This window comes from Amblyomma americanum, chromosome 6, assembly GCF_052857255.1.
Source record: "Amblyomma americanum isolate KBUSLIRL-KWMA chromosome 6, ASM5285725v1, whole genome shotgun sequence".
Classification (NCBI taxonomy): Eukaryota; Metazoa; Arthropoda; class Arachnida; order Ixodida; family Ixodidae; genus Amblyomma; species Amblyomma americanum.
This window is the reverse complement of record NC_135502.1, coordinates 78,653,808-78,666,686: the sequence shown is the minus strand read 5'-3', so window position 1 is coordinate 78,666,686 and position 12,879 is coordinate 78,653,808. Positions and strand designations below refer to the sequence as shown.

Here is a 12,879-nt window from a genome sequence, read left to right as displayed (position 1 = left end):
ACTTAATGTAAGGCCACAATCATTCTTAATATGCGCTCCAGGCTAGCGAAAACTTAATATATGACCTCTGGCAGTCAAAGAATTACGCTTCTCGTTGGACCATACTACAGGGCTTCTAGAACAGCATATGGCCAGATTATCCGTTTGTCCGATTGTCCGATTGTGGGCACTGTTATATGCGACCACATTTTCAACGTACTTGGCATTGATCGGTCATGCAGTGAAGCGAGGAATACTGCCTTTGGTAACTTATACTCTGCTTTTTCGATTTTCTTGAGGACCCTACGTTACAGCAATATATTCGCGTGCCATCATGTAACGACGCCACAGGCCACGTACAGGGGCGATGGAATGAAACGCGAACAGAGCGGAACCTAGGCGCTCCGCTGTTCGCATTTCTTTCCATCACGTTTTTACTTCAGTGGTAGCAAAAAGACGCTAGAGCCGTCCGTGATGCATTGTAGGACGACTCTGACGTCTATTGTTCACCTCCCAGGCGGAAAAACCGCAATCGAAACAAATTCGCACAGTAGAGCACGTAGGTGCGGCGTTGCTCGCATTTCTTTCCATCGCGATGGTACTTGATTTATTGTGTAACACTCGTAATATTATATCAAAGATGCACGACTTACTATTTATTAGTGGTCACAATGTATTTGTCGCAGTCAATAATGTTGAAAACTTAGAGAATTGAATGTTTTGCACCAAACATTATTCAGTAGAAGTAAATACTGAGACTGGGGAGCGCTAGATTCAAGGCAAGGGTACAACACCACATAGGAACACCCCGAGACACGAGCGCAATTGCGCCTCGCTCGTGCTACGCTCGTGTCTCGTTAGGTTTTTATGCGGTGTTGTCCCTTTGTCTTGAATCTAGCGTGCCCCAGTATCAGTATGCACGACCAACTAGCCTCCTAAAAAGCTTTACTGAAGTAAAAAATGTTTGCCAAGCATTGCGAATGCGATTTCTCCGTGTATTTTTATTACAAAGATGTACCCCTCCCCCTTCACTTCCCGGCTATAATGCCTCAAAGAGGACACGCAGGCAATAAATAAATGCATAAATAAGTAAATAAACAATGTAGAAAACGGAGGAAAACATTTATAACTATTATATCGTCAAGACAGAAAACAAAATGCTTTTGCAGTAAAATTCGGCATAAGGTGTTCGAGATTCCAGTCTTATAGAAAAGGTATACAGAAATTATTAGAAACGTCATGAAATTTTGTTTTTGATTCAGTACGAGATCCTTTGATGTGTGTTTTATCTTGTTTCGAAAATCAGTATTCGCACGCCCCGTTTGGATGGAGGCGAAAGCAAGACGCCCTGTGTGTTGTGCGATATCGGCGCACGTAGAGATCCCCACGTAGTCGAAAATTTTCCACTTTTTCATTACGGCACTTATTCCATCGTCTTTCTATTACCCCCTCCCTCTTCCCTTCTCCCACTGCGTGGTTCAGGTGCTCACCAAGAAGATTAAGCTGTAGTTACAGCGCCTTGCCTTTCCTGAAGACCAGGGGTGTAAGCATATTGGAAATTTCAAATATGAATTGAACATGCTCGTTATTCGGTTCATATACGATTCGGAAAAAAGATATTCGAAAATTTTCTAACATTAGGCAGCGGCCGAATCGCCGAACTTCATAAATCCGACCATGGCAAAGGCGAAGGCATCCCCTTTATCTTCTGTTCCGGCGTTTACCGCGTGGACCGATCCCATTCGGAAGCAGATATAGGATTGGACCTCATGAAAAATTCCACAAGTGGTCTTTCTCTTGATCAAACGAGATGGAAAAAAGAGCCTGCTTCGGACAATCACAATGCGAAAGCGCTTTCTTTGCTTGTTTGTTTGTTTGTTCTTTTTATGATGTGCTTCATACTTGACGCCCACCCTCAAGGCCATCGTCTTTTCGACTTCACAGCCCATATAGCGCGGTGGTGGTGTGGTTTTGAAGGGAGCGATTGGCATCCATGAAGTACGTGTATCTTGTGTGTACTGATGGGATGGGGGGGAGGGGGGGGGGGGGAGGGGGAGGTAACTGAGCGAATGAGGTGATGGTGTGCACAATGGGGGCAATTTCCAGGGCGGAAGCCGATGGAGGTGAACTGTATGGGCCGTAGGTGTTTAAGTGAGGCGAAAAGGTGAGGGGCCTGTAGATGGCATACGCTGGAGCGCCAGGTCCGTGTGTGTCCGAGGTCGCCCCGTCAGTGCACGCACCACAGCTATATACGGAGGCCATGAGTTCCGTTCCCACTGGCAGCATGTGTTTTTTTTTAAATTTTACTCAATTATTTTCTAAGCGAAAAATGGTTAAACTGCTAATTTCCCATTGATCAACATAAAAAAAATTTAAATCCCCTATGCTTTCCTTCGTTCTGGTGGCTGTTGGTTGCTGTCATATATATATATATATATATATATATATATATATATATATATATATATATATATATATATATATATATATATATATATATATATATATATATATATCACAACGAGTCCCTATTTCTCCTACCCTCGCCTGTTCAATAGCTTACCCAGGAACTCGGTTCAGGCAGTGTTGATGACTTAGGCACTATAAGAGGTTCTTCCGTCCTCACCGTTCGATCAAGTTCCACGTGGCACTTGCGGTAATACAGACCGTTCGATGTCCGCCGCAGCGGACGAGGGTGGCGCTGGTTAACAGTCTTGAGGTTTTGTTACACGTAACATAAATGCCCGCTAAAGTAGAAGGCTGACAGCAGCCACTATAGATCAGCTGGGTGGGTGAGCACGGTACTCGAACTACGTAGGTTATGGCTTCGGATGCCACTGGCGGCATGTGGTATTTTTTACAACTTTCTAATTAATTATCTTTAAGGCATAAAATGATTACTCTACTAATTTTTGATTGATAGACGCCACAAATTAAAAAAAAACATATCGCCTATGTTTTCCTTGATTTGGGTAGGATGTTGGATTCCTTCATAACAAAAGTAGACTGCATAGTCATGTCGTCGAGGCATGGCTGTGGGAATGTGGTTCCACTCCTGCCATGTGCGAGGGGTAAATAAATAGAAAAAGCGGTCGTGTGGCGAAAAATTGATGCAACCTTGAGCTGATGGTTGACACTAAAAGAGATAGTTGAGAGAAAAAAACTGACGCCAACCAATATCTTTAACTTTACCCAACGTTTCGGGACCAACTCGGTCCCTCCTTCAGGCAGCGGGTTGCTGCCTTCGCGCACTCTTTGTTAGCACGTTATATATATATATATATATATATATATATATATATATATATATATATATATGCTAGGATTCTTCAATCATACGGTCCTGTCAGCAGGCGCAGCGAACCGGGAGCCGTATTTGTAACGATTCACAAGGTGTCCCTTTAATTTAGTGGTTTAGTGGTCTGTCATTGGTCGCTGCTCTCGGTGACATACAACCTGCGGGATGACATCACGCTGGCCGTGTCCGAAACACGTCCATGGTGCGACTTGTTTAAACGGGCCTAACGTCTGTGCGCCTCTGTGCCGCATCTGGTGGAGTGGCGCCGAATACAGAGCGTTTAACCATCTAGAAATAAAAGTCCTCTGCTCTCCTCTCCTCTCCTCTCTCCTCTCCAGTGACGTCCCTGCACCTTGCCTGGTTGGCCAGACAGCGCCATGAATTTAGACCGCAAGGCTCAAAAAGCGATGGCCGCCAAGATAAGAAGCGACAAAAACCTTGGCGGCCGTCGCTTCTCGAGCCTTGTGGTATAAATTCATGGCATAGTATGTCAATCGGGCAGGGTGCGGTGACGTCACAGGAGGAGAGCAGAGGACTATTGTTTCTAGAAGGCACTGCTTTCACACGCCTGACGAGCTTAATCGGTGCCGATCTCGTGCCGGAAAGGTTGTCCCGCGAAACTGCTGAATATGTTCCCAGCCACACGGCCGTGGACTGAACCTGCTGGCAGTGGGGCGGCTATGGCGGCGTTGCCGGGACCAGAGAGGCCGTGCCTATGGTTGGGCGTCTGCTTAAACACCTTTCTTCCTGACTAGCGCCACCACTAAGTGAAATAGAAATGAAATGTAGTGTTATCAAACACGGCTCCACCTCTTATTTTCGCGACCCGGACGTGAGAGCTCGTTAAATTTCTTTCTCTTGCCTCATTTGTTGCAGCGTGAATTTGCGGCACTCAGCAAACAAGCAATTTACAGCCGAACGCGAACCTCTTTTCACTTTTTAATATTTATTTGCGTAAATTAATCTCTGCCTTCGGTGATACTCAGCAAGTAATTATTAGATCAGTCAGTTCTTAATATTTAGTAGACGTACTGCATGGATGATGAGGACTCGAGGCAGGAGACAAGGTATAGTAAGAAAGGAGAAAAGGACTGTAGTAAGGCAGGGATGACCGGCAGATCTGGCTAGTGTTCAGAGTATACTATATAGCTACCGAAGCTGTAATACTGCCACGTATATGCACTAAATTTGAGTACATATATTGCCGCAATTTACTTACATAGGGTTTCGGAAAGGGACTCAGAACGTAAATGGACGCGCAGAAAGCCGCAAGGCTGTTTACATCGATGTAATTAAAGCACAAAAAATGGCCCCCAAAACGTGCTGACCGATGTTTATTGGCGTAATATGCCACAAGGAATCGTTTAAAGCAGTGTTCCCCGCTGAAAAATTATTATTTTTTATTGACATCAACTTGCGCTCACTTGCACTGCTTACGACAGCAAAACGCACGAAGCGCGTCAGGACTAACTTCGAGCATGACGTATTTGAGAAGGCAGCGCGCTAATGACAAACGCGCAATTTTCTGTCACAGCGTGGCGCACACCATATAGAGACGTTGCTGCAGGTCATCTAAGCCGCACTGACAAAAAATGAAAGAAACACGCTTTGTCGCATACCGCGTCAAATCGAGAAATGACCTTGAGACAGGGCTTCACCGCTCTGTGTGAGAGACTGACGGCAAGAAACAAGGAAAAAGGGGCAATAATCGCAACATCATGACGCGCAAGGCTCCCCAGTGGTTTGTATAAGAATCAGAAATGCTTACACGGCAGCTGTCTTCAAATCCGTAGTAGTAATGTATTGTTAGTTACAATTTGCTAATGTAAGTAAAATTTATTTTATTAGGCAAGTCACATGGCTGCTGAACTTACCACTGCGCTCAATCAGCTTTGCTGGAATAGTTAGAATATTGTTAGAATAGAAAAAAAAACTAGCGTATCTAGAACCCGTCTTCTACAAGTCCGATATTCTCTTAACTATCCGTTTCAGCGTGCGTGCTAAAATCGCAATTCAGATCATAATGAGCGAAGGCTGTTACGAAGGGCGTACTCACATGTTGCGTGCGACTTCGCTTCGAAAGAGTTAACACAGCTGTCCCCAGGCAGTACAGTACATGGTGGTAGAGTAGTATTTGGCTAATTGCACGATTTTTGCAACAAATCCACGCTTCGAAGCGACTGTATAGAAACATGAATGCGGCTGCATTTCGTTATTCATCATTTCGCACTAACGCCTTCCCAACCTGGTCAATCATGTTAATACAGCGCTCCTGGAAAGTTTAAAAGACGACGTGGAATCGCGAAAAGCGAAAAACGAAGCGTCACACGTAAGTAACTACACAGATCCTTGCAAAGCTCGCCGCAACTTCTATCACAGCCGCAGTTTGCAGGTTACTCCGGCCTCTCTCCAGAGTGAGGATAATCAAAGGTGCATTACAGGCAGCTCGTCCCGTGAATCGCGTGGCTTGTGAGCGTGCGCCAAGGCCACTGGGTACAGAAGTGGGAGGCTGTTGTCGGCGCGCCGAACGGAACTAATACAAACGTTGCAGCCAATTGCCACATTGGCCTGAGATCATGCGTCAGCACCTCGGGTGGCCAAACAAAAACCCGCAGTTGCGCCTGAATGAAACCGGGACGAAAGTCGACACAGTTCCGGGGGGGAATATTCTCAATTCCGCACTCTCCTTCGAAGCGAAGGTAAACACGAAAAGAAGTTTGCGGTAGCACAGGCCGGCAAACAATTCAAGAGACAGAAAGCTGTAGGGACCCCTCTCGCCTTCGTTTTCTTTTTTCGGCGCGACTCAAATAATTTCTGAAGGCATGCGTTTCTTTTTTCGCTATTCGCGCGCTCTCCGGCCGCCATTCACAGCGAGACAGGTTTGGCGCGGTTGGGTTCTCCGGCACGGGCTGTGGGGGCGGGAACGGGTATATATACCTCCGGCCGACGACGACAGGCACATATCGCAGCCACGTCCGCCCACTGCATCTTCAGGTACTTCACTGCCAAAGAGACTGTCACCATGAAGGCTACGGTGAGTACACCGCCATCGGCAGCAGTTGTAGTGTGTTAGGCAAATGACGTTCCCTACAAAAAGTTCATTTCTCACTGTAATCTGCGGCAAAGCATACTCCGGATTTGATGGATCTCTGCCTAGACAGGGCCGGGCTTGAAAGACGTTCGATTTTTCAAGTCTTCTTGAGTGGCGAACTTTCCCGCAAGGGAGTGAATTATATTACTTTTATACAGTAGCAGTGTCAGTGCACGTAATGCACCGACAGCAATTCAACCCTTGCTTCACATTGGTTTCTAAGCAACTGCACTGCTTTAGCCACGTCTGGTATATACGCAGCTGTGGATGAAGTGATAGAAGCTCATAATTTTCACAGCCTTGTGGTCGCTTTTCATGCAAGCGGTAACACATTTCTTGTTGTCATGGCATTTTAAGTTGTCACAGCAAAACAAGGACTCGAGCTCTCAGCGCATTCGTAGTGGCGCATAATTTCTACTTAGCATATTAAGCGCTAACGTCTTATTGTTTCACCCCCTATTCTAGCTTGTTTTCTTCGCCCTCGCAACTCTGATCGCCTGTGCTCTGGCTGGCTACCTTGGCGGCTACGGTGGATACGGCCGCGGATACGGCGGTTACGGAGGCTACGGGGGCTATGGAGGCTACGGTGGATACGGCGGCTATGGTGGATACGGCGGACTCGGATATGGTGGTTACGGCGGCTACGGAGGATACGGCCGTGGATACGGGGGCTATGGAGGCTACGGCGGATATGGCCGCGGATACGGCGGTTATGGCGGCTACGGTGGCTACGGCGGCTATGGTGGCTACGGCGGCTACGGTGGTTACGGCGGCTACGGAAAGCACGGCTACTACGGTTAAAAACAGCGAGCACGACTTCTTTTGAATAAATCTATTTGTAAAAAAAAAGCTTCTGTCTCAAGCGTACGATCTTCGTGAGCCTGCAGCGATCTCGAGCGCATTCTTAACTGCGTCGTATGCACCGAACGAGATCCACTGGTTCACTGACTTTCATCGCGCGGCTTAAAGATCTTGAACGAAGTGCGGAAAACCACGCCTGGAATTTATGAGGCCTCGCAACTGTGTCAGCAGTGCAGAAAGCACAGCGCCATTCAAAACGAGAGCGCGGCGAGCACTTAGTTTTGCGCTTCGTCTGACAGCAAGGCGGAGGAGCTCCAGTTCTCGGTTGTACCTGCGTGACTCCGATCGCCAAAGAGATTTCGCTCTCCGTGGTAAACCATATACCGGAAATGCCAGAGGTCACGGAAATTATCGTGGTTTTGGTCTCGGCTTGGCTCCTGACATTTAAGTGCATCTGTTACTGCTGTAATTTCTTTTTTAACAGCAGGTAATTCATTGGACTGTGCTGACATGGTACATAGTTTTTGAGTAAAAGCAGATTCTTGCGGACTTTTACACTCCTAAATAGTGTTACAAATTTGAGGATACGGTAGACTTCTATTCATGAATTGCCTTAATGACTGATTTTTTCTATCGTTGGAAATACCCTAAACTACATACTATCGAGTTGAATACCGCAGTTCTAAAACTGTCTCGTAGACTACTCCACAAGCAATGTTTATGATGATCCCAATCATGTCCCTGCTATTTTTTCTCTCTTTTAATCACCTCGTAGTCCTTGTCACTCAAGGCAAAGAATCACTTCTTGGAATGGTCGAGAAGAACTCATTAAAAGCTATACCACACAGCACACGTTGCCATCTTTCCATCGAATACCACGCGAAATGAAGGCTTGCAAAATTTCTCGATTGTGCCTGTTTCATATGTTTTATCGTTCATCTTTAGGAACGCCAGTTACATCACCAGCTCATCGACTCTCCAGCCGAATAAGACAACACAAGGCCGTCTTTGTCCCCGCTACAGGAATTAACACTCATCTCGGATCATTTTTCGTCATGTCGTCTGAGGACTGGAATGATTTATGGCTGGACGCCGTGCATGATATGAACCCTATCCATTTCAAGAACGCAATCGAGGACATCGTTATGTAACTGTCATGCTCACTCCTCCTATAATACCACGTACTCGGAGCCTTTGAAGTAAAGAATTCAAAAACAAAAAAACCTGTGCACAGAATGTGGAAGGAAAAGCGGCTGAAACTGTTGCATGCAATTGACAACTTAACGCGTGCAGATAAATCTAAGTATATTAAAGCTCCCTATTACATCACGACTCTATAGGGACCACAGAACTGAAATCATAGAAATAATATGCCGGACAAATTGCGTGAACTTTTCTTTTCAGAAACAATACCTGAGTTAAACGCGTTACTTGCAGCGTCCGATTCACTCAGCTTAGCGACAATTTATGGCTTGTAGACTTGGTCTCGCACTGAGGTATGTAAAATGGTTGTATATGTTCTAAAGAATTGTGAATTTTTCGTTTTACAGCTACAATGTGCGTTGATTTCTTTGTTTGCTTACATAATTCCTTGGTGGCATTATTTGGTACTGCTTTTCAGCCCACTCTCCTGCTTCCGCGCGCAGTAGGACATGCTGTCAATCCATGAAAGAAAATCAATCCTTCGCTCGCCTATGCTGCTTTAAGTATGTTGTGCTCGTGAGAAGCGCAGCTGTGTGGCTCAAAAATTGACCTCGAAGTTAAGATACCCCCGGTATACGTCCACAGTGGCGCATATATAGGCTTCCAATGTATATGGTAATGAAAATCAAAATTGCTTGAACAAATAGAAAGCGATTATTCTCCTGGCATTCTCCTGTACAGGTTCACAAAAGAAGATGCCTTCCCATTCCCATAATAAAAAGTGTCCAGTTTCCTCACCAAAGCTGCACTCGCTTCTCAAGCCAGAACAATTTTTTGCTACCGAAGCCTAAGCCTGATTGCGGCAAATTCAGTTCTGCCACATTTTTTTTAGGATTTTATCAGCATTTAATATTAAGCAATCATTTATCATTCATTATTTAAAAAGCAATTGTCTTTTTCTTCAGTCGCACTAAATATCTTCTTCACTGATAAGAGCATACGGAGCACTCACTTGAAATGTGTAGTCTATTTAACTTTATATTGCACTTACATATATTGCGTTTCGTTCATAGTTTGCGCCGTCTTGTGTTTTTTTGCGTATTTATTTTTTTATATAACCGTGAAGAGTATATATATGCGCTTTTTGTATTTTTACATCCTTATGCGCTATTCTGACGGGAGGTCCCTTGCACAACCCTTGACTTTGGGACATCCTTCCGTGTTTGCCAAATGTTTGTGTATATTTCAAGATCGATTATAAAAAATTTTGATTCTGAATGGCAATGGTTCTAATCGGCAAACATTTCGTCGTTGTGACGTAAAGATTTTTTTTGCGGAATCAGAGCAACTCATATCCACAGCAAAGCGCGAACATTATCGTTATTTTCGTTTTAAAATTTAAAAAAAATTCGCTGAGGGTGAAATATGAATTTTGTTAATTAAAATTATCCAGAAATAGACCTGAACTGCGGAACAGCTCCAAGACTACTATCTCTTCTAATTTTTAATTGAAAAACAGCGCAATATATTAGCCTCTGAAATTATGAAAACGACACTTCAGAACCAGAAAACGAGGGCCGCCCTGTATACAAATTTACGCGAGAAATACTTTGTGTACGCGAATATTATTAGCACATAAACCATAAGAACAGAAAACACAAGCTCCCACTTTAATGTCAAAATCGAGACACAGTAGGCGGGCATAATATTATAAAAAAAATAACCTTCCCCTATGTCTGTCAGATTGTTTTAACATAATACAGCAGCTTCTGGCGTCCAGAATTGATTCGGTGCTAGATCCCTCCTCAGCGTAGGTGCAATACTATGACTAAATTTGGGTAAATTGTGATAAACTTGAACAACACTGTGTCTAGAATGAACCTGAGAAAAATGTCATGTGCAAAACTAAAGCAGAAATAAAAAATCCCGTAGACAGACGTGGGCTCTTACTAGCATGACATTAAAAGGGCGCCAAGTGACCCGCTTTTACGTTGCGCAGTTTTCAAAGTAAATTTCTTCGGCCGCGTATTGGAAATGCCCGAAGCAGCGCTGTCTTTTAGCGACAAAAAAAAAAAGAACTGCAGGTGTACAAATGAGCCAGACTGAGGTATGCATGACCCCAGAACCGCACCGTGATCAGTATCTAGTGGACCGGATGTGGAACGTACTCAAACAGGCGATGATTGAAGAACCCGTTCAAGAGGCCTACATCACAGGCCATCTGACCGCAACTCAATGTTTCAAAAAAAAAAAAAAAAAGCCGCAGCAGATGCCGTCGTAAAAACCGTGCCCAATCTGACTTGATCGTTTAGCTTTAATTTTTTTTGTCAGTAAACGCGGAATGGCGCAGTTCAAACGGCAGGGATAAGGCAGAGTGCTGGCACCAATAAGTGCCCGCCTGACGCCTTCGTTCTAATGAGTTTCGCGCCTCTCTTTCTGCTCCAGACGTGGCAGCTTTGTTATAGGGCTATTGTCGCTAATTGCATTTATTCCTAGCATGTTGTATTTACGCCAAAGGTTTATTTTTTGTTGTAGGTGGAGGGTGGGGGGTGGGTGGGGGTAGACGATGTGCCATTGAAACGCATGGCGTCTACGCATTTTCTTGAATCTGGCCTTTCAATGACAATGTGACACAACCATTCGGCGCGCTTTCGGTTTCGGCAAACGTCAAAAAACTTGGCACCACTGAAAGAAGCCTCCTACGGATGCACAAACTAAAGCGCGAGGCGTTGCGGGGGGGGGCGGGGGGAGGGGGGAGAAGGGAGACAACCAAGAAAACGTGGCTGCTGGAAATTGAGACTCTAGATAATGTCAACAGCGGCGAGAGCTGCTCACAGGGTATTTCCAGTGCGATTACGACAACCGTTAACTAGCACCCAACGCTTACTGCGAATATTAGATTTTGCTATTCTTACGTCAAGGAATTCCTTCACCTTTCCTTTGTATAACCGCTCTTGTCTTGCTGGCAATCTCCGGAAGAGATCGCTCAGAAAGATATGTAATCTGATGAACGCGGAATTCCTCAATAAAAAAAAATTACTTTACGCTTGCTTGGAAACAGCTGCGACATTAGGGTAAGTTATTCTTTTTTTTTCAAAGCTGGTAGTAAAACTTATCCATGGGTCGTAAAACAGGCAAGCCTTTCCGTATCGGCAAGCGTGGCACCTGTAAAGTATAGTCGCCTCAGATCCTTCTAGATACCACGTTCGAAGGCACTTGCTAGATAGGTAACCGCCATATTGCGGAAATTTCAGCGCTTTGTCTCAATCATCAAGGGATCAAATCGGTTGTGCTAGAATGAAGCCATCAGATATACCATTATTTTCTTGGTTTTGCAAGAAATCGCAGATATCCATCAAATATTTGCTTGCGCCAGTCAATTCGGTTTTATTCGCTCGAATCAAATAATGCCTAATTGAGATCTGAATATTATCGAAAAATTTTCAAATGTCTGTGCCGCTGGCACACAAACCGGTGGCGCTAAGCCTAGCGGCTTGCCACACACCGTATTGCAGCTATTGGGTCGTTCTCTTGTTTTCTTACGTCATAGATGATGTCAACGCGCTATTTCTTAAATTTAAAAACCATGCGGCACGTGGTGGCATTTCTATATTTCAATATTTGCGGTATTTTCCGCATTTTTTTTTCTGTAATTCCCGCCTTTTTGCAGCAAGTCCCGATGTGACATAGGCGACGGCGTCGTGCAGCACACGGGTGTTTCTGTATTTCGCCTCCATCGAAATACGCCCGCCATGGCAGGGATCGAACCCGCGACCATGGGTCAGCAGCCGAACGCTAAAGCCACTAAACCACCACGGCTTGTTTTCAGGGTTTTTTTCAGGTAGCCTGCTGGCCTTATAGCCATGGTTCGGACATTTCTCCAACTGTGAGAGCAAGATTTTCTGTAACGCACGCAGCAAGTCACATACAAACCTCATTATTACATGCGGGCAAAGTGCAAGAATCAGAAACCTACTATCGCTCAACCATCAACGAAGAGCCTGAAACTGAAAACATATTTCATATTGGGATTTTAGAACGGAGAATTTCCCGCGCCTGACAGAGTTACATAGGCGTCTCGTTAGTCTGACCTCGCAATTCGAACGTCTGGTTTATTCAAACAGATAAATTACTCCCATCACCATTATTTAATTAAAAATCCTCCCCTTAACTTTAACACCACATTATATTCAAATAACTTTTCTGCCTTCTTCGAGTTTAAGTTATCGAGAACGGACTGTAGTCAAACTGATCTACAAATAGCACAGTGTGTAAATTTTATTCAAAAATGAACAGGCTAATTCTCATAAAGAAAACACGTATACCGGACGCCTTTGTTTTAAGGAAGGTTCGGTTCTACATCTTTGCCGTACGGTAACCCTCAAGGCTGGCACGAGAGTTTGGTCAACGCGCTGTAGGGCACGGAGGCGAATAATTCGCAGTTATTCTTAATCTTCTCCCTCGATCTCGTAAGCGCCCCATTTATCAGTTATTTATCCTTGCGGGTACACTGAGTGTGAGTTCTCACACTAATGAGCGCGGTTTGTAGCCGTTATTTCGGAAACTA

At 44.7% G+C, this 12,879-nt stretch overlaps 2 protein-coding genes across 2 annotated transcripts in view; one reads left to right on the top strand and one right to left on the bottom strand.

Annotated features, from left to right (window-relative positions):
* Positions 1–12,879, bottom strand: part of LOC144094782 (uncharacterized) — a 293,034-nt gene that overhangs the window by 25,147 nt on the left and 255,008 nt on the right. The window lies entirely within an intron of this gene.
* On the top strand, positions 6,154–7,217 carry LOC144094779 (uncharacterized). The gene is made up of 2 exons (XM_077628681.1): positions 6,154–6,311; positions 6,834–7,217. Exons 1-2 carry the CDS (start codon positions 6,300–6,302, stop codon positions 7,167–7,169), a joined length of 348 nt encoding a protein of 115 aa, XP_077484807.1. The 5' UTR covers positions 6,154–6,299; the 3' UTR covers positions 7,170–7,217.